The sequence below is a fragment of the Condylura cristata genome, unplaced genomic scaffold, assembly GCF_000260355.1.
Source record: "Condylura cristata isolate star-nosed mole 26May11 unplaced genomic scaffold, ConCri1.0 scaffold00012, whole genome shotgun sequence".
NCBI classification, from domain to species: Eukaryota; Metazoa; Chordata; class Mammalia; order Eulipotyphla; family Talpidae; genus Condylura; species Condylura cristata.
The window spans coordinates 24,162,620-24,186,192 of NW_004567113.1; the positions used below are offsets into that span (position 1 = coordinate 24,162,620).

Genomic DNA, 23,573 nt, shown 5'->3' on the forward strand with positions numbered 1-23,573 from the left:
TATATATATATCTTCCAGCAATCCTGGAACTTCGTATACTCCCATGTTCACCATAGCATTGTTTTTGATAGCCACATTATGGAAACAACCTAAGTGTCTGTCAATAAATGAATGGATAAAGAAAATACACACAGTAGAATATTACATAGCCTTAAAAAAGAATTAGGCCATGCACAGCATTGATTGACAGAGGCGATTATGTTAAGTGAAAGGAGACAGTTACAGTATGATATCATTTACATGTGGATTCTAAAATAAACAAATAAAAACAAAAGTTGCACTTACAGAACCAGTAAATGTGTGGTTGCAACTTTGGGGTGATAAAAATAGAAGTTGGTAAAAATCAATGAATTATGAATGAGTAAGTTCTGAGGATATAATATATAGCATGCTAACTATAATTGATAATCTGTACTGCACAACTGAGATGTACTAAAGTAGTAAGTATTAAGGGTTTCCTTGTTTTCTCTTTCTTTTTCAGGAAAGGCAATTCCTTTTTTTTTTGGTCTTACTCTGAAGAGGAATTTTAAAATGAAGGAGTTAATATGAAAGTATAAAACTAAAAATTAGTGTAAAACTACTTAGCATTGGTCTATTATTTTATGAAAACATCTTGCTATTTCAGATCTTCTCTCCAAAATTCCTTTACTCTCCAGCAGTAACAAATTGGGAGTTTCAGGGAAAGCCCAAGAGAGGGCACTGGCAAGAGATGGATACTACTCCTGACTCTCAGCACAAAAGATAAGCTGTAAGGATGTCCTTCGTTCGTTAAGAAGGCGATGCTAACTGAGTACCCTGGTAGTCTCTCACAAAACACGTTGGGCCCAGGTCACACCAACCACCTGCCCTTTGTGGCTATCATAGGAAAGAGTTGGAGATCATATTGCAGGCATTTGCAACAATATGGAAGGAACTAGAGGGGCTTTGGCCAAATAAATAAGTCAGTAGGAGAAAAGCAAATATTGCATGATTTTGCTTATATGTGGAATACAGAGAAACAAAGTCTCAGTAAAGACTACACCAGTAACAAACTCTAGAAATATGTAGGTAAACTTAATATGACTAGAGGGTATTGGGTAGAGTGGACAGCAATGTGTAGAGGGATCCAAAGAAAATGGGTGGAGAACTTTGGTAGAGGTGCACTGGTAGAGGGTATGGTTGGTGACATAAATCTGAAGAGGTGTGATCCTACAACTTTGAGTCACATACAGTGCTGTAGAATAATATTACTTAAATAAAATAAACTAAAAAAAATTCAGAGTGTCCCTTATGACTTATGGGTATAGGCTCAGTGCCACAATGCAGAGGCCCACCACCACAGCCAGAGTTTGATTCTTGGCCACAGAGCCTACCCACATGGCACAGCAGACCTCTCCCGTCTTGCCTGCTGCTCCCCTCAGCAGTGTATAGTGTATTTCAGTTGATTTGGTTGTTCTGTTCTTCACCCTATCATTGGTGAATCTTCTCAACCCCTGTACATGTGGCCTGTACCCCAGTTATTCTATGCAAAAATAGATAAAATCTTTAAAAGAAAAAATAAAAAAAGCTCCATATTTAAGAAAACTTGGTAACTGAATTATCTCTAGCATATCTAACTAGCCTAGAGATGAGAATCTTAGTAAAATATCATTAACAAGAAAATATTTAAATAAATTTTCTTCAAATGGAGAATGATGGTAGTTTAAGTATCTTTAAGGAGTTTCATCATTTCATGGGAAATTAAAAAATCTCATTCAGTTCCACTGCTAATTGATAATCATCTGAAAATATATGAAAGTTTGCCTACTTTCTGAAAATGAAATACTTAATTCATGCAGAATTTTAAGGATAACATCAGTAACTTTGTTAATGAGTTATTCATTTGTTTGTCCAATGTATTTTTATTAATTTTATTGTGTCAATTACTTGTATTTACTTTTCTTCAGTTTTACAGGCTACAGTGAGGAAAAAGATTAAACCCACACACATATCCTTGTGACTTGTGATAAGTGCTGTGAAGGAAAAGGAAAAATGGGGGAAATTATTTCACATTTCACCACTATGAAATTTGACAATGCCATACTACATGTTTAGCTTTCATTTTAAACAACTTCCTGGCCTAGTCTTAGATAACCTCTGGATTGACAACTGTGAAATTCACAGTCCAGAAAGAAAAATGAGAAAAAAAATTCAAAGAAAAGAAAGCATGTCTCACAGTTAAATCAGCACTCTTTAGATCACTTCCCTGAAAGCAACATACAACTTCTGCTTACATCATATTACAAATTTCTCCGACTTTGATTTTATGGGGAGGTCTGATATATGTGGCATTATAACCGGTATATTTTCACTTTCTATATATATATATAATTAGTTGCTTAAAAAAGGGGGAAATGTTTAGTAATTAGCGAGCCAATATTCTTCACCATAATTGTATTACACGTTGTGATTGGTAATACAGCATAGGCAAGTTATATAAAGTCAAATATTTAAGAAAGCTGTGGGATGTCTGACATTTAGAATTTGGCTGATCCCCTTTTATCTTTCTGTAATGAGATCAGCTATTATCCTAAACAGTCTCTCATTTTAGGTTGGATTTCTCTAATTTAATGAAAAATGTTTCAAATTTATGCTGCATTTATATCTAGCTTATATAACAATCTTCTCTATTGTTATCTATTTCAGTGATATGCATAGTGTGATGTGTTGTATTCTGTATGTCCATGGATAATATACATTTGTATATATATTTATGTATGCACGCACATACAAATCTAACAATATGTGCATATATACACCACATATATGTTTAAAAACTTCAAAGGAAGGGAATGTATTGGTGTTGATACATCAGTAGTTATTATTTTACATAAACCTGATTGGACAAAAAATAATGCTTTGATGAATTATTTCAAACATTGTACAAATGATTGGGATTAGAATGAATTTCTGAAAATGTGCGTATCGCTTCTTTTTATAAACATTTCTTCAGCACCTGTTATGTGTTAGATATTCTTCTGTGGCTTTTATTATGTCTTATGACTTAAATGTTTTAATAGAAATATGAATGTTCACCATGGAACTATTTTTTTAAGTTATGAGATTTTTAAATTTAAAGTAGATTTTGAACACTAAAGACTCAGATATTGCTTTTACATTACCTGAATACTTTTCCCAGACCCATCGCTCACATGACTTTATCACTGACTTTATGGGCAGGAAGTTAATTATAATTGCATGGTCACCAGAACTGTCCTATAATTTGAAGCAGAGTTTCTCTGCTGTGTTGGGCTCGACAGTGTATTATTTCCAAGCATTAGTGCCAGGATGCTCTTTAAATCGGCTAAGGAACTGGGGAAGAAGTGATTTACGTGCTCGATTTAGTGCTCAACTTTTGCTGCCTGCTTCAGGCTACTTTCTTACAAATAGCTGAATGTGAACAGAATTAGAATTCAGATGCAACCAAACATGGAAAAAATACTATGAAATAAAAGGAAATTAATATTTTTGACATGCATATAGTATGTAGATCACTGGCTTCTTGAACTATTTATTTCCCTCTGAGAATTCTTGAATTAAATCTTGAAAGATAGGTTTATGAGTACATGCCTGTACAGATTGAATTTCTGACCGTATTTTTAAGGGATAAAGAAAAAACAAAGACATCGTTGTCTGCTTAAGAATAGAAGGAGGGTAGGAGGAAGCAATTTAACTGTGCTTCTTAAAAGTCTATAAATAAATTGGTAAATCGATTTTTTAATTAAAATATAAGATTTTTTATTTTCACAAATCAAAGGACATACTTTTCTATACCCAATTTTAAATTAAATAGGCTAAATTTGGAAACTCTTCATTCTTCCTGTGGTGTTCTGGCTGAGCACCTAATATTTTACAAATGTGTAATTCTTATCAGCATCCCTCTACTTATAATTGCATTAGTAAACATCAGAACGCAGATATCTTTTATTATATAAGAAATAACTTATGAAATACTTTATCTCTGGCCGCAGGCACCTCAGTCTGAGATAGATCCCTGGCTCGGGAGGTGACCCACATTGCACAGCAGACCTCTCTTGTCTCGCACACTGCTTCCCTAAGCAGCGTACTTCGTCAGTCTGCCTATTCTGCTCCCCACTCTGTCTCTGGTGAATCCTCTCACCGCCCCTGTACATCAATTGTATGCATAAATAAATCAATCTTAAAAAAAAAGAACTATAATAGATATGTTACTTTAATTCCATTGCCCTTCCTGCCATTTAATATACCCAGAGTAAAATGGCATTAAAACTGAACCCCTTGAGAGTGTGTATTATATTGTTCTTCATGGTCCAGGCACTTAGAACAGTCATACAGCATGACATGTCCTCATATATCTGAGACATTTACAGTTCTGTTTCTCTTTATATATATAATACACATAATGACCTCAAAACCATCTCAAATTTTGCAACAATTTTTTAGATCACCAATGTTTGCTGAATGAAAAATAGTAAGACCTATCATCAGCGAAATGCTATGTGACAACTATTAGGCTATATACAAGCATGGTTCATTACAAAAATAAAATGGGATGATAGTAGCATTATACTCTATTTTATATAAGAAAACAAAATTCTCAGAGGGTAATTTTCCCTAAAACTGGCATAATCTATTAAGGGACTCTTAGTCATCTCTATATCCCCAGTGCCTATGAGTGTAGCCAGCTACAAATAGATTTTCAAAACATCTTTGTTTAGTTCCAGAAAGATACAGAACAGATATTGAATACAAAGGAATATAGTACTTGTATGAAGTAAAGAAATGAAGACGTTTGTATCTTGTAACTTTGATTATTCTTTTCTTTTTCTTACCTTGGTATATTCATGGTTTATTCATGCTGGAGTGGTTCTCTGAGAAAATGATGAGTCTATATGTTTTAGTAAGGTCACTGTGTTTTGTGTATATATATATATATATATATATATATTTTCATTTGAGAAAGTCTGTACAGTGAAATGTGAACATTTTAAGGCAGAAATCACTGTTCTTTAGAGTATTGTAAATAGCTTTTCAATGATTCCAAAGAGTGTAGTGGGTTACTTAAATGGGTCGCAGATGCATATCAGTACAGTTTAAGAGCCGGAGGAGACTTGTAGCAAACAGATTGATAACCACTCTAAACAAGAGAAGAAATATATTAAAATATTTTAGCCTAAAATATGGAAAGCTTTCTCTTAAAGTCATGATAAAATTTAAAATCTGTCTTTTTTACATTGTATTATTATCATTCCATAGCCTGTTCCATAATCAGACTTATGAATGAATGAAAAAGTGTTATTATATTAGTTTCATTTTTACAGCCAGTCATAAAAGTGACTATTAAAATAAATCATAATCTGATTTGTCAAATGCCACATCATTAATAAAGCAGTTCCAAAGAATATCTAGCTAACAGTCTTTTAGTAGATAAAATATTGCATAATTATAAATTTAAAAAATCTTCTACTACCTTCAAATATAAGCTCTCCTTAAAGCAGAGGAAACATACTAGAGGACTCTACATTGAACTTAGATGATGACAGGGCATGGCAGATATTTTTAAGAGAGGAATAAACACCAGTCACTGCTACACAAAAAGATGTGACTTTTTAATGATATAGTGGAGCAAAGTAGTTCTTACTTTGAAGGATTAGACAATTTTCAACATAAAAATTCAGGGAACTCTCCTTTGGGTTATAGGAACAGCTAGTAGATCTGTCATATTTACTTATATATGCAGTGTTTCAGCTGCTGTACAATCTGTTCCTTTACTTGGGGAAAATATTGGTGTGTGTATGTAAAATGTCTTCTTCGATATGGAAAATTACCAGGATTTTATTTAAATTAAGCTTATTAAAATCACTCACTTATAAAAATCATAAAGTGTGCTATCTAGGCAACTGAAAGTATTATAATACTTTAGTTATTAAATTCTACTGGCTTTAGCAGGTATATGGAAAAATACATGATAGAGTTTTTTTAGGACTTTATGCTTTGAGAAAATATGGACACACATATTTGATTATGAAATTCAGTAATGTGTTGAGATATAAAGGTGGCCTGACAAAAAAATAGCATAGAATTATGTTTGTTAGGGTATAAAAGTAAAGCAATGTTATAAGATATTGTGTGTCACCAATTTGAAAGAATCACATATTTGTCTAACAAGTCATCTCTGATTAGGTAAACAAGGCAAATATCTATTTTAGCTTAATAAATTTGGCGTTTAGATTCCCTCTCCTTTGACTCAGTCACTTTCAAGATATTTTAATTTTCAAAAAAAAATGTATCTTTATAGATTTCAATTACACAACTCTAAATTCTCTATGAAAACCTCACTCAGATTGTTTGATAGAAATCCTTGATGACTTTGGCCATTCACAAATCTAGTGAAAAAGAAAATATAGTGAAAGTAATATAGAAAGCAGGACAATTTTTGCATACATTTATGACATTCTTTGGAAGGAGAGATCGGGTTATTATTCTAGTCAAAAATTTTAAATTATTCCGAGACAATTCATATTTTGATATTTACATCTACATTTTCAATAGAGTTTTTGTGACCCTGTCTTAAAAACCTTCACTCTTGTGATATGAAAGTGGAGCATCCAGGACTTCTCTTCCTAGGTTAGAAAAAGACTCTTTTGAAATTGAATCTTGCCTGTAGGCATCCTATGTATTGGAATCTCTTAGTCAGTAGTTTTATTTTTCTCAGGAGGGCCTAGAAGTAACTGAAAAAAGCTAAAAATAAAAAAGAAAGAGAAACATCAAGAGGAATCTGAAAATTCACCAAAGCTATTTGGAATGTACATTTTATTATCTATGTGAAGCCTCTATTTCACATTGATGGCTCCTGATTTCTGATATCCAAACAATTTCATGAAAGGAAATACTTACACAATTAGATTTGCAACCTTAATTTAAATTGTTTTCCCATTTTTCACCTCTGGTTATAAAATAGGCTTTTCATCACGTGGCAAAACAACTTTGTTTCTCTTCAGGTGTTTCTTTTATTCCAGCTACCTGGATATCTGGTCACATACTGTTTATGAAGTCTGACAAGCAAAGAAACATAAGATAATTAAACAGACCCCTCCCGTCTATTATCATAGCACAAACAGTTGAAGTAGCAAGCCAAGTAATGAAGTACCATTAATCATTGTTTCCGTATTTTGTTCTTCAATGTACCATCTAAGTGAAGCAATCTGTGGAATATTAGAAATTATTTAGCATGAATGGGTTAAAGCACAACACTGTGAAGCTAGCCCCCAGCTGCTTCAGCACAAGATCAATCCCTGGCCATGGAGGTGACCCACATGACACAGCAGACTTCTCCTGTCTCTCAATCTTCCTGTTCTGCACTCTACTCTGTCTCTGGTAAATCCTCTCACCACCCCTGTACCTCTAGCCTGTACCCCAGTTCTGTATGCATAAATAAATCAATCTTTTTTAAAAATTTATTTTTTCATGAAGAACCATGGAAAAAGGAAAATTGTTTAAATTTGCTTTATGTAACATTTATAATTTTTGTGAGCTCCTGGCAACATGTAATATAATATTACCTAATATAACCTATTGTATTTTATACTGTACAATATTTTATATACTAGAATAAATTTATATTTCAATTATATATATTGTAATAGTTGAAATTCAGGTTATCTGTGATTGAATATTAAGAATAGCAGAGACAGAGCATGAACAAAATTAATTTCACTAGCTATTCCTAAATTACCAGTCACCTGTGATGTGTTGCCTCTTTTTGCTGATTTTGCTTTTAGACACCCTTCATATGCCTTGGATTCTCAGAGCATGGCTAACAGTTGGTGACTTAAAATGTGTAATGAGAGACCACTTTATTTAGATTGTTGCATAAATTACATTGAATTTCAACTGCAGTGAACTGGATGAAGAGGCAAGAAGTTAGGAGTCAATAAAGGACAAATCACACAATCTGTGTGAGTAAAGCATGGTGGGAAGGTCACAGCAGTGTGATATGAACAACTGCACAGCACTCATCAATTCATCCAGTGACTTTTCTGATTCTGTTATGCTAAAAATCTTACTTCATTATGCATATGGAAGCATGGAGGTTTCTGTAATATATATATAAATATAAATTGGATGAACATTTTAAACTTACTCTTCATTTATCATAGTGTTCAGGTCATTGATATTAAAGAATCAAATTGTAATTTTGATAGATAATTTGATGGAGTTTTTAATAGCAGGATCAATTTCTTTTCAATTATATTTAAATACAATTTTTTCATGCAAAGATGAAAATGAAGATAAAAGTATAAGGAGGTGGACCTCCCTGATGGCACAGGGGTCAAAGTCTCAGTGCTATCAAGCTATTGCTAGCCACTGCTGCCAAAGTTTAATCCCTGGGCAAGGAGTAGCAGACCTCTCCTGTCTCACCCACTGCTTCTCCTCAACAGTATATTTCAGTAGGTCTGTTTGTTCTGCTCCTCACTCTGTCTCTGGTGAATCCTCTCACCCCACCCTCCACACTGCTGGTCTACATCCCAGTTCTTGTATGTGTAAATAAGTAAAAAAATAAAAACCTTAAAAAAAAGTCTAAGAAGGTGATGACTTTGAGTAAGTAGATTAAATTATTGACATAACATATTAATGTACTTTATTTACAATTTCATTTATCTAGAAGAACCCAGCAGACCAGAGGGGGATCAAAACATTTCTACCTTACACTATTCTTAAATAAATGGACATAAAAAACCATAACCCTCTTGAAAGATACAAACCACATTAGAGTCAACGCTAAGAAAGATCTCAGAAATTTTAGTACCCTTAGCATATTTAAATTGGTTAGAGAAATCTTAGACATTTTCTGGTTTAAGTTCCATAGATGTCTGTTTTGAGAGTTGTGAATATTTGTTAATGAAAAGAATTTTTAGATGGACTAAGATTAAGTTACATAATGATTTTCAAAATCAACTGCACAAATCATGCTCTGGAAGTTTTAACTCTGAGAAACACAGACAGTGGGCTGAACAGCTGCTGCTGAGCTTGCTGCAGGCTAGTACTTTATAGCATGTTTATTATGGAAGACAGTGGGAAATGAATTAGTCAGGGTGGGAATGGTAGAAGGATTACATAAAGAAGAGTGAGGGAAAATGTTTACTTTTCTGACATTATTGGTCAAAAACTAAGCAACAGCAACTCTCAAATGATTAAGACCAGAATATCTTGTGCTTGACATCTCTATTAAGATTAGTTTACAAGGTCAGCTTTCTTTAATTTGGAAAGAAACTTAGACAACAAGTGAAGTATAAATATTGGAGGGAAATATAGACATGATTAGGATGTAAAACAAGTATGTTTTACATTTCAGGTCTCATCTTTTGCTTTTACTGTCAATGATCACATGGTAGCACTACTTAATAATATTGTATTAAATAACAAATTAGCTGAGAGTAGAATTTACATGTTTTCACCAATCAGTAAGAAAAGGTTAAAACAAAAATACCATGGGAGATCTTGCAACAGCCATGCAGAAAATCTGGCACATGGAGAATGAGCTGAAAACCACAATGTAGACTAGGAGGGACAGCTAACCCATATAGAAGCCCTCTTACTGGAGGTTAGGGAAAAAAGATAATGGATATTGCACAGACAGTGCTGACATCACGAGATAGTCATGCATTTGTTACCACAAATATTTTGGTGTAGGCCAAGAATCATAACCATAGTTTCTTAGGAGTTATGAAAGAGAGAGATGTGAGAGCTATCTAGAGAAAATTCTGAGGCAAGGGGGGAAAATACACGTAGAGTGTGATGATCTGTGTAAAACACAGCAAGACCTGGTGTATAGTAGGCACTCAATAAATGTCAAGTATTAACATATATTATATAGATAAGTATAACAGTGGATCCCCACTGAATCTTTGATTTCTCTTGATACAATGATAATACAGATGAAATGATTTAAAAATCTAGACCAGGGCTTTCCCTGGTGGTGCAATTATGAAGCCCTCAGAAGCTACTGCAGCAGAGTTTGATCCCCGCCAGGGAGCTGACCCACATGGCATCATGGCAGACTTCTCCTGACCCACCTGCTATTCCCTCAGCTGCGTATTTCTGTAGATCTGCCTGTTCTGCTTCCTACTCTTGTCTCTGGTGAATCATCTCACCTACCACACCTCGGGCCTGTACCCCAGTTCTGTACGCATAAATAAACAAATCTTTAAAAAAAATGTAGATGAAAATTTATAATTGGGATATCTTTTTAAATGGTGTAACAGTTATTGAGTTTCATGTCTGTTTGTAAGCATGGTTTCCATTACCTTCAAGGAAACAAACAGAAAAATGTGAAAGATTTGGAATTATTTGAAAGCCTCATGTAAAAGTGTACACTATAAAATTTGATTAACAGAATTTGGAATGATTTCATTTTCAGCTTGAGATAAACAGCCTATCTAAGGAAAAGGTTATAAAATAGAAAACTCTTACAATTTGTCTGCTTACAAAAATAAAATCTATCAAGAATATTTAGCTGTTTCTTAAGAACAACATTTATAATTTCTTATTACTTTAGATTAGGCTCCTAAAATGTGATGTAGTAAATAGACATGACATGAATTATCAAAATAAGTTCTCCCAAATGCCATATTTCCTAACCACAAATTACTCCAATTGTCTAAACCACATCATAATTTGAGAATCTCTCTTTCTCTGCAGGCTCAGAATCAAATCTGCATGGCATGTTTGATCATAAGACTGAAGACTCTCAGTATATTAAACCATAACATATCTGGCTTTTGAAAAATAAGGTTTTTATTTCCTCTAAATTTTGCCAGCAGACTAATTTTTAATGTTCACATATAGGGTAAATTTTGAAAAAGTTAAGTGTATTTCATGTTCATAATATAGTAGTTGATGTTTATATGTCATTGAAAATCACCATCATCTTTATATGCAAGATGTTTATTAAAATTAATATAGTCCGTGAATTTTTTCTTTATTTTCTGTATGTATTCACCTACCACTGACAATGCCATGTCTAATGATATGTGAAGTATTCTTAACAATAATCACTATTAATGATGGATTTAGTGTTTTTAATAAAAGTTTTATGAACGGTGACATATGTCTACTTCCCAAAATATGATTTTTAAAATTTTGTTCTATTGATTTTCACAAGCGTTTTTGATAAAAATGTCATGACCTGGAATATTAAAGCAAAAAAGTAAAAAAATTCCCAATTTCAGGTATTATTTGGTATTGATTGTCTTTGATTAAAAATTATGATGTGGTTCTCCCTGTTGGCGCAGCGGGTTAAAGCATTGCACAAAGAAGCTGAAACCACTGCCGCATGAGTTCGATTCCCGCCTGCCCTGGAGGTGACCACATGGCTGGCAGACCTCTCCTGACCTGCCCGCTGCTCCCCTCAGCAATGTCCTTCGTCGATCTGCCTGTTCTGCTGGTGAAGTCTTTCGCCACCCCTGAGTCTCTGTCCTGTATCCCAGTTCTGTATGCACAAATAAATACATCTTAAAAAAATATATATATATGATGTGGCCCTCCCTCGTGGTGCAGTGGGTTAAAGTGACTAAGAAACTTAAGTCACTTCCGCATGAGTTCAATCCCCACCTGCCCCAGAGGAGATCCACATGGCGAGGCAGACCTCTCCTGACCCTCCTGCTGCTCCCCTCAGCAGTGTTCTTCCTCGATCTGCCTGTTCTGCTCCCCACTCTGTCTATGGTGAATCCTCTCACCCTTCGCATCTCTGGCCTATACTCCAGTTCTGTATGAATAAATAAAAAAAATCTTAAAAAAATTTATGATGTTACAATGCTAAGCAACACTTCTTCCAATAGAGTGTGGAATTTCCTTCAGAAATCTAAAAGGACAGATGGGGAGAGAAAGTAGACTTGAGTGTCTTCCAAGTAAGAAGACTCTAGGAGAGGCAGAATCCTTCCAAAGATAAAACAAATGTAGAAGCAGGTTGGAATACAAACTTCTCTTCGACCATAAATGGGTTGACGCCAAACTTTACTGTTGATCATATTTCATTTCAGGAGTACATTTGTCTTCAGTGTACTATGAAGGTGATGTTGTTTGCCTCCTAGGTTTCTTGAAGAGTGTTGAATGGAGAAAGGAAATGAAAAAGGTACTTGTTGAAAAATATTCAGAAAACTGTAGTCATAATAATTAGTAAATAAAAACTTTAGAATTATACTTTGAGGTTCTTGGTCAAAGACAACCAACAGTGTCTGGAATTTGTGTTTGGATATTGAATATAGAGGGTCATCTTTTCTCCATAAACATTCATCCCTGCATAGATTTTATTCATTGCCATGACTTAAACACTCTAACTCTAGCATAGACTTTTTTCAATTCTATTATTATCTACCCAGCCACACAGTTCACATTTCTATTTGAATGACCTGCATGAGCTGTTACCCAATACTCATCTGTCTCCTTCTCTTAACACACCTTTCTTCAGTCTTTCTGATGCAGCCTTCTCTGGATTTCTTTCTGTTTTATGCAACACTAAATATGCTACCTCATTAGATTAATGCTTGATAGTGTGAATTTAATATATGCAATTAAATATAATACAATATATGATATCCTGAAATATATCCTAGGGAATACTTGAGTAAAAAGTTATTAATAAGATATATTATTAAAGACAGACTTTACCAAGTGATTTGGGGCATGTATTCCCTGTACTGTGAATAAAGAGTTATACCACTAATGTTGATATGTGATACTACTTAATTTGAGGCCCAGAAGGCCTTGAACACTGAAAATTAGGAGCAAACAGATGACTGTTTTTTGTCAACTGAAATGCATTAACCGTTTGATTTTACTAATTCACAGACTTTCATTTCAAAGGATCAACATTTCATATAGACTAAGCAGATGCAAAATGGCTTGATTCATTTTAATTCTCAGTTTACAATTCAGACAAAATGGATTTAGAATATATGCCTTAGGTGTTCTCTGTGTTTCCTTCATTGCATTGGCGGTCACTGCTAAAATGGTGCTGTATCATGTAATCTAAGTAAAGAGTCTCAAATCATTTTAAAAGTATTTTAAATGACATTTTTAAACTATTTAAAGGACATTTTAAAAGTATTTCTTTAATTTTCCAGAAAGAATAAAAGAAAAATACTGGCTAGTTTCACTCATAGCAGGAGCATAAATGGCCAGGGGGAAATAATAATGAATAACTATATACCAGAGACTTTTTATGAGGGCAGAGTGGGAAATGGAATAAAAAAAAAATGGGGGGAGGAAGGTGGAGGTAATGCACTAGACTATGTTGATGGCACATGGGTGATTTGGTGATGGGAAGCCCATGGGAATTACAACTGAGATGGAAAAAGGCACAAAGTGATGTAAAAATATACTAGTATGTTAAAAAATAAAAAACAGTATTTCTTTAGTTTTAAAGTAAACTATAGATCAAATATACATATATATAAATGTATATGCCTTTCAAAGAATTACTGTTATGTTTAACTTAAGTTATAACCAGTCTGGATAGTAATTCTCTGGCAGGACTGAAGAAGTTTTCCTTTTGTTATAGCTATTAGTTGATTTTAAAAGAGGAAATATACTCACCAGTTCATTCGTTCTGCATATAATGGCTTATTTTTTATTCCAAAATTGTACATATAAGGTGTGCTTTTCAGTATGTCAAAGAATATATAACTTTGTTATAAAGTATTACTATCTGAGTAAAGAGATGCAATATGCCATGCTCAGGGAAAATAGTTGTAATTGAAGACTGAAGTTTTTTAACTTAACTGGTCAGTCAAGACCCTGAGAGGCCTTGCATATGCTTTTATATTAAATATTGTCTTAGAAACTTTTGTCCCTTAATGGAAGTTTTATTCTATCAACTGAAGTTCATTCAGCTATGATTCATAACTGGATTGATTTTATGACTAAATTAACCAATGCAGATTTCATTGCCTGATTCTAAAAGTGACGGATATTCAAATCAAATACATACTATATAAACTTTTCTTTTGGTTACAAGAGGAATCATTCAACTTATATTCAAACTTCATAACCTGCTTGTCAAAGTAATAACATTTATATTGACATAAATGTTCAGTAACACACTTAGACTAAAGCATTTAGGAATGAAGTAAAACAGTAAAGGCTGATATATGGCTATTTCATGATATTTTGAAAATATACTTACTTTTTCATCACATTTAATATGAAACAAAGCAAATAAGTTGGTGATTAGATTTATTCAGTTTGTACAGAAAAAAATTATCTTTGTTTATGATGAAAGAAAACTCTAAGGGGGTACTTGGATATTTTCTAATTTAGAGAAGATGAGATGTAGCTTATTAATAAATAAATGTTAACCTTTTTTGATAGCATCCATTCACAAATTTCCACTTTCACACACTTTTCCATTGTTATTTTTCAAAACCATAGACTTCTGACTTTTTCTCCAAACAATAAAATGATGAATATTAATTTTGCTTGTAGATATAGGAAATAGCTATACCCATTAATCAGGTTTTTATTGTTGTTACTCTCCCTCTCTGTGTACCATCATTTTTTGCCCTTTACAATGATTTTTTCCTGGTGAACTCCTAAACAAATTGGATCATTTTCTTAATTTTTTAACCTCACAAAAGAAACTCTGCTATTTGAGGGGTCTTCTTTGACGTTTCAGTCTGAATTAGCTATAGATGTTCACTCCTACGACCTTTCACTTTCCCAGCATAATCACATTTACATGTATTTATGCAATACCTTTAAGAAGCCAGGGCCATGTCAACTTTGTTTACCTCTGTAACCTAGTATCAAGCAAAATTGCTGGCCCACCACACCTACTAAAAACATTTTGATGAACTACTGAATGAAGAGTAACTTTATTTTTTATTTACAGTTATGTTATTTACTTCTTGAGGAGCTCCCGTGTAGGGTCAGATAGCAGTGTCATATACATGACACCATATACAGTTTTTAGTTAGAAATAACTCTAAAAAAGAAACTAAATGACTTGTGTTTCTTGAAAGATAATTGATTTCCAAATATACAGAATGTGTGGACTGACACTTCATGTCTTTGAAAGTTAATAGTGTTTAAAGTCAAAATGGTTTTACTGAAAGGGATAAAGAAGAAAAATTGGATAACTTACCTAAGAATGATATTGGCTGCTACAGCAATCCTATTATAAGAAAAATGATATTTTAAATCTTTCCCTAATCATTTAACTACAAGAATGTCCCTAATACTATCAAAAAGCTTGTCTTATCTTTCAAATACTTTCACATTCTCTCTGAATTTTATAAGAGCATTAAGGCTTTACTATCACTATAATTAGATCTTCTGAAAAAGTACCTCTCATTTTTGTCAATTCCTGATTATTCATGGTGATGGCAGGAAGCTTTAGCATGGATTACTAAAACCCCAGATCAGTTATTGCACATGAAAATTAGATCTAAGTCATTATGTCTGTCAAAAATTTCTCTTGAAGTACAAGGTCATCTTTGAACTTAGCAAATGTTCATTGATGCTTCAGTAAATGCTGTTAAATTTATATAGTGGATTTTGAAAATAAAAAATATATATTTAAAAGTGATTAGTGTGAACCCTAAATATTCAACAAACTGTCAGTTCTGTGGTCCTTAGTTGACCTGTAGTGGACGTTTGGACTTCAATAGAAGTTTGGTTTTATTAATCATTAACAAGAGAGTAAGAAACACTTACCTGACCAGCAACTTAAAAATGTTGCTGGTCAAGTAACATTTCCTTTATGTGATTTGAAATATTTCACTTACAATCTTCATACCATGTCATTTATTCATTCATGTACTCACATTTTATAACATCTTACTTGGTCAAACACTGTGATAAATATTGTTAAAACAAACTTCATTAAGACACATATTTTATACCTTATAGGTTAAGTATTACTTATGTATAGTGTAAGTATTATTTATGCATAGTTTAAGTAATATTGATATTAGAATAGCTGCATGTTGAATCAAAAAAAGTTCTCAAATGGATTAACGTGTAAAATAAACATCTAAATTTAGACTCGTCCTAAAATCAATAAGTGAATGATATACTAGTTAATTCATTCTTCTCCCCATCTAACAAAATTTATGAACTTTTAACACCTACCATGTAGTATTTTTATAAACTCAATAACAAAATTTTTAGCAGTTTCCCATACCATCCTTTAAGCAAATGGAGAATTTGTATTTTTTAACATAATTTGTATTAATAACAGAGTAAATTAAAATTATACCACTGCATCAGTTTTAAATATATATAAGTATTTGCCTTTCATAAATATAATTTCTTATAAGCTCCTGTGGCCTAAAGTCATTAAAATTATATACTTTCCAAAAATATTTAAATACTTAAATATTTGATTATCTGAATGAATAGTATTTATGATTCAGAAGCTTATGAAAGATTTGGAAATTTATGCCAAGATTGTGTTATATGTAATCTGTGTATGCTAGTCAAAATAATGACATTATTCACAAAACAAACCCCACATCTGTTCCAGGGAAAAGCTTAGTCTCTTATTTCTTTTGACAGTGTGCAGACCTGGGTTCTTCAAAGCCTCACCTCACAGCCAGAGCTGCAGCAAATGTCCACCTCACAGTTATACCCATGAGGAAGCTTCAACCTCTTGTGTCTGTGAAAAGGATTATTTCAGGAGGGAGTCTGATCCACCCACAATGGCATGCACAAGTAAGGAAACCCATGAATATTTGGTGATGCTAACTTTCACCAGTTTGAAGAAAGAGCATGATGGAGCCTGTTACAATTTATTACCATTTCCCATAAAACAGGCATAAAGTTTAATCTTCCAAGATAGTTTTTTACCAAACTTTAAACTCCTTGAGTAAGCATTGAAAACTTAGAATTTTTTTTTACTCACTGTCAGAAACATTCAACTATCCTAATTTCACATTCAGCACCACAGATACAAATACATTTTTTTTTCTTTTATTTTGTGATTTATTTTAGTGTTTACTGTAGTGAAACATGATTTTGATAAATCCATTTTCCTGTTCATGGCAAATCATTTCTCTTCTTCTTCCAAGCCAGCCCTCTGATCACATAAACATTCTGTAAATGTGGTCTATTGCCTTGTTCTAATTTGCCTTACTAAGCTGCAAAAGGTCAATGAGAAGGTTACTTATAAAAGAAGAAACACTACAAAAACATAAAGAGCTGAGGATGAGGGGAGAATTTACCAAATCAGGTTTCATAAGAAAATACAAGGGCATTTTATTTTGGTTAGGACTATCAAGCAATTGTCATGTATTTTATTAGTGTGTCCTTTCCTACTATTAATTATGTGATCAGATCACTATATAATTAGAGTAGATGAATACCAAACAATTAATTCCAACATTTGCAGTGAATGTATCCATAATTGTCCATATTTTTCATTGTTTTAGTGCTATTGTTTTTCTTGTGCTTGACATAAATTTCAGAAGAAAACAAATTGACAGATTTGTCTGCTTGATGGCCATACTTTCAGTTTTTCCACAATCATGGTTTCTATAAAATTTTTAAATAATAATAATAACAATAATAATAATAATAATGACAACAAAATGAAAGGAACAAAAATTGACTCTCTCTCCTCATAATATTCAATTTTCATGATCTGTCTTACTATTTTAGATTCCAGTAAGTTACATTATTCTAAAAAATGATAAATATTTTGAAGTATAACATACAGTTACTCTAATAAAAAACCCAAGCTGAAACTTCATATTAATTTGTGTCTAAATTTGACAGTGTCAATGAAGTATATTTCATAAATCTTCAGATAATTGATATTAATTAGCTTTACTAAAGATAATTCTTTTAACACAAGACTGATAAGTTTATAGGTTATGTGGTGATTATTACAAATAATTCCTCTTCAGATGAGTAAATGGCATGATTTTATAGACTTTGGGGAATTTTCATTTTAATATAGAAACTATAAATTATGATAAAATGTGATGTTTTGATTACAATACAGATTAGTCACAGAAAAGGAAGCACAAGTCGTGAAAATTTGACTGGATAAAAGTGTAGTAAATTAGGAAAACTATGCCATGAATTATCTTTTAATTTTTTTAATTTCTAACAGCTTTATTAAGCTTTATTATCTTTTAATTTTTTAAATTTCTAACAGCTTTATTAACAGCTTTATATATCCTCTATACCCAAGTTGTGCTTTTTCTCCTTCTTAGCATGAAAGTGAAACTTCCTTCTTGTAAATTTATTAGGTTTGAGATTACAGGAGAGCCTGAACTCCATTGGCAAGGACTGCTTAAAACTCTATTAGAATTTCAGTCCATAGCAAACTGTATTTTCTCTGTCTCTGGGTGTGTGAATCCTAATATCTGTGTTCAAAAGAATGCTGATTTGTATTCACTTTGCAAAAAGTCTATGGGACTCATGTAGATTTTTCTAAAATATTGATATAATCTGTGACTACTTGTGTTGTTTTTAGTTGCATTCATAATACCATACATGCTATATATGCTTTTCTCAAACAGTTCATTGGATTGTTACTCACATGAAAATCTTTAATTTTGCTCTCATTTTGGATCTTTGGAATTAAAATTGATGGTTTCACCTCCTTTTTTACTATCTTTTTTTTTTCTGTAACACATGCATATATATTATTCAGAAAAAATAAATCTGGAAAACAGTATTTTATAAATCTATAAATAAAAGAAAAACAAATAAAAATCACAGTAATTAAGACTCTGATGTTTAATTTAAAGTTAGTTCTCATAGCACTTAGTTCATTCATTGTAAGTACTGGTGAGACAAGAAAATTTATTTCCTGCATATCACTTTTTTGTCTACTTTAGGGTTCATTGAGTTTGAGTTTTTCTTTTACTTTAAAGAGACCTAAGTGCCTCACTCAAATACTGAGTGGTTGTTAATAGCTTATGCAGAGAAAAAGGAAGAAACCATTTTACAAGGAAGGTGATAAATTTTACTATTAGTAGTTTTATGTGGCAGAGAAAAGCACAGAAATTGATATCTGAGTTGAGTATATTTCAGGTGTAATTTACATTTTCTGTAGAAACAAAACTATGGCATTTTGAATATGAATTATGTTTTCTATATAATGTTCCACTATCAAATAAACTATGTTGTAGTAAAAAATACTAACTGAATTTCCATATTAAATATTTTTTTCTACTTAGAAGTGAATTTTATTTTTAAGTGTGTGAGATTGTAATGTGGAAAAAGTCACAGGGTTCAACAGTAATATCACCAAGGTGGGGGCTGTTTTGTCAAAAAATCATAGGACCCTTTAATTTAAATGACATTTTGTAAATACTGGGAGTTTTCTTATAACTTTTAAATTTATTCCTTATTAATTGTGACTTAATAAATGTTAAGTAGAAACTGATTAGTCTTTGTGTAGACTAGGAAATGCGTTGTAAGTTAACTGAACTATGTTATCCGGAGAAGCTCAATTTATGCTTATGGACTATTCAAATATAAGCTTAGTGTATTCCATACCATGTAAGATATCTAAAACATTTTATTTCCTTTTAGGAAAGTTGAGACAAATGTAAATATATTTTCTCTTTGAGAACATCTCATCATGTAACATTAATAAGTGAATTAAATACCTGAAAAATCAATTGCACATAAAATATTATGCAGGTTTTTTTTTTGGCTTTATTTTACTAGCTTTTTGGATTGCAACAGAATTCAGGAAAAGGTACAATATTCCCCATATATCCTCTATACCCAAGTAATGTATTATCACTGCAATTATACAGAGCAGAGCATTTGTTAGAATTTATATGTAATTAATTTTAGTTCATTTTAGTTATTAGTTTTAAACATAAATTTATACACAATTGGAATTATTACTTGTATATAAATAGGTTCTGTTGATCCTTCAAAATCTGAACACTTTCTTTCTTCCCACTGTAGTGCCTTTGAAAGTTACTTTTAAAATAAATTTTATATTTCCAACAAAGGAAAACTCACTACTTGCAGAACCACAATAGAAAAACAGTATCAAGGTAAAATAAAGTTACTGCAGTTTTACTACAGGTTGGGATCTTGACTATATAAATATTTTTTTAACATATGGATTAGTGATTTATCTGGTAGATATATTTTGTGTTTTGAGCTAAACTAAGGCTACATTTATTTATTGTAGAGTTGTAATACCAGAGCTACAATTAAAAAATGTATTTTCACCTGTGCTCATAGTTTAGTAGATAGCTGGTGTTTATTTGTTAGGTTTTAAAGGCAAGCATCAGTGAGGCTGTAATCTATTCACTTTCCCAGAGGATTTATCTTTGGACTTGGCAAAGGAGTTGCACCTTTTTAAAATATGCAATTTCATGTGACATTTTATTTGCCTAAATTGTTTTATCCATGATTATTTACATATACACTAATTCAAAACACGTGCTTTAACTGAATTAGTGCTATACCAATGCTGAGAGAAATCATAGGGTATAAGCCCCACTTCTCCCTCTGAAAATCTAAATAAAAATTTTTAAAGATTACTGCAAATCAAATCAATGACACCTGTGTCCTCCCTACTTAAATGATTGATTGTCATCCTATTTTTTTCCCTCTCTGGCCAGGGATTTGGGTGGTAAAAGATGCTTAATTTTATTATCTTAAAATATGTTTTTCTCACTTTACTTTGCAAACCAGGACCCCCCTCCGCTCCTCGGAATGCCATCTCAAATGTTAATGAAACTAGTGTCTTTCTGGAATGGATTCCTCCTGCTGACACTGGTGGAAGGAAAGATGTGTCATATTATATTGCATGCAAGAAGTGCAACTCCCATGCAGGTGTGTGTGAGGAGTGTGGCGGTCATGTCAGGTACCTCCCCCAGCAAATCGGCCTGAAAAACACCTCTGTCATGATGGTGGATCTGCTTGCTCATACAAACTATACCTTTGAGATTGAGGCAGTGAATGGAGTGTCCGACTTGAGCCCAGGAGCCCGGCAGTATGTGTCTGTAAATGTAACCACAAATCAAGCAGGTAAGTGTGATGTCCAACAAGTCACATAAGTTAGGTGAACTCTTTGTCAATTTTCTCCAAGACAGAGGGAGAAATTGACTAAGATCTGTGAGAGAACTTCCCCTAAGCCAGAGGGTTAGGACTTAAAGTAGAATGCATCTCAAAATGCTTTGTGGTTTTAAACAAATGAAAGCTAAGGCTTTCTTAGCACACATAGCCATGGGCAGAAAGAAAGAATTAGAATAAGTTTTAATTTATTTTTTTCATTTAAGTGTATTTATTGCTCAGTTATGTTTGAAAAAAATTTGTTTTGAAGTTTTGTAGCATGCAATTTTCACTGTATACATATTTCTCATTTTCTGTTTCATTTCCTTCAAGTTCTTAAAAATTTCATCAATTTACATATTGCAAAATAGGTTTATTTCATTGGGACAGCAGATAAATTTTCTTTGCAGATTGAAATATTAATTTATTATTTATGTTGTAGTAACAGAGGAATCATGATTTTTCTTTGATAAGTTGATTATAAAAATTAAAACAACTAGGACTAATGTGCAACCATTTGAAAATACATCTATGTTCTGTATGAACATCTTGGTATTCTTGAGGAGTAATTTCCAGGAATAGTGGACATGGTTCTGTTTTGGTTATGATTCCCTTATATTTTCTCCTCAAATATTAATATTTTTTAAAATCAACACAGAATCCCTGTTTTTATTTTGTCAAAGTGAAAACCAAAGATAAACTGTAGTTGAATTAATAATTCAACCTATATGTACCAAGAATCATTCAAAGGCTATGAGTGATTTATAACTTGTTTTTTATCAACAACAGGTATCTAATAAGTGAAGATGAACACATCAAAACTCAGAAAGTTATATCTTCCTTCTTTATTCCCTGGCCACAGTTTTCAGTCCAAGGGCCTAATCTTATCACCTCATTAGTATCTCAGATGGACTTTGGTGAAAACACTCTTGCTAGAAGTACTTATAATTAAAAAGGTGTGTGTAACTGAGTTGAATTTGACTTGACATGTATTTTTAGTACACTTTTGTAACTCGTGTATGTCTGGGTTAATTCAAAAATGCTGTTGTTAATCAAGTATTGGCCAAGCAAAACAAAACAAAACATGACTTTGGATACGTCAGGTAAATCAAGTAGTTATCTTTTGATAATGAAATTCATACAGTTGAGCTCACACTTGCTTCTGGCTGATGAAACTGAGACAAACACTTAAAAGTAGCCCAGATGATGTGCAAATTTACTAAAGACTTACTAAGCATTATTTTCAACAACAAATGTTCTTATTTATGTTCAATGATCAATGTATGTCACAATTTATTCACTTTTTATTTGGCTAGAGAAAACATAAACATGGATGTCATTTTCCTCAGTGAATCCTTTATGTTCTCCTTAAATCTTAATTGATGAAAATGCTAAGGATGTAGATGTGGATAAAACAGTGAAAATTAAGTTTGCCTTCAGTATACATTAGGCTGCCTGTAATACTAGGATATGTGAGTCTTCTATCACAGCATTGTGATGTAATTGTATTCAGTAAATGTGAACTGTCTTCTACATCAGAAAAAGACCATTGTTAGCCATGTGCTTCCAGGCCTCTTAAGCAACATCTTTCACCTTACTTGATCTATATATGGTCTTTATATTAATATATTAAAGCACATGGAACAATCACTGTGTTGTATTCCTTTTGAAGAACATTCTCTAGTTTGCATAACTTTCATTTTTTTTGAATGATATAGCTCTGATGAACAAGATAAAAGAAACTGCTGAATTAAAAAAATAAAGTGCTTAATAAAATATGCTATAGTTGTCTTTGACTTGTTGACCTGTGTAGGCTGCAAAGTGTGTTCCAGTGTTAAGAAACAATAACTTTGATTCCGTTGTGCAAGGCAATCTATCATGTAGAAAAAAAATTATTTAGAGCAAATATTTTGTTGACTTTTGGTTGCCACTTTTTCTAACATCTCAGGGTACATATACATACTATAGAATTCTTGCAAACTTACTCAAAAATAAAAAAAAAGTTTTTCTTTTTTTTTTTTTTTAAGATTAATTTATTTATTGATACAGAACTGAGGTACAAGTCAGAGTTGTAGGGGCGGTGAGAGGCTTCACCAGAGACAGAGTGTAGAGCAGAACAGGCTGACTAACAAAGTACACTGCTGAGGGGATCAGCGGGCGGGTCAGGAGAGGTCTGCCACGCCATGTGGATCACCTCAGGAGGGCAGGGATTGAACTCATGCAGAAGTGGCTTTAGCTTCTTAGTGCTCTGCTTTCACCTGCTGCACCACCAGGGAGGACTCTAAAAATAGTTTTTCAATGTCTGACATTGCTGCCCAATTATGTCTTAATGTCCACAAAAATTGCTAACTTCAAGTAACTCCTAAAAAGTCTTAGATTTAATGCAACTTAGACATTTATCAAATATCAGCAATATAGAAATTAGGTTGTATCAATTAGGTTTTTTCTTATGTATACAGGAACTGGGATATAGGCCAGAGGTGCGAGGGTAGAGGATTCACCAGAGCAGAGTAGGATCTAGAACAGACAGATTGAATGAA

At 32.7% G+C, this 23,573-nt stretch overlaps 1 protein-coding gene across 4 annotated transcripts in view; it reads left to right on the top strand.

Moving 5' to 3' along the window:
* The window catches only part of EPHA5 (EPH receptor A5), a 277,999-nt gene that overhangs the window by 115,037 nt on the left and 139,389 nt on the right, over positions 1 to 23,573 (top strand). For all 4 annotated transcript variants that reach the window (XM_004681266.2, XM_004681269.2, XM_004681268.2 and 1 more), the window contains exons 4-5: positions 16,555 to 16,710; positions 20,674 to 21,009. In XM_004681266.2, the coding sequence (XP_004681323.1) occupies positions 16,555 to 16,710; positions 20,674 to 21,009 (492 nt within the window). The remainder of the gene's footprint in view (positions 1 to 16,554; positions 16,711 to 20,673; positions 21,010 to 23,573) is intronic.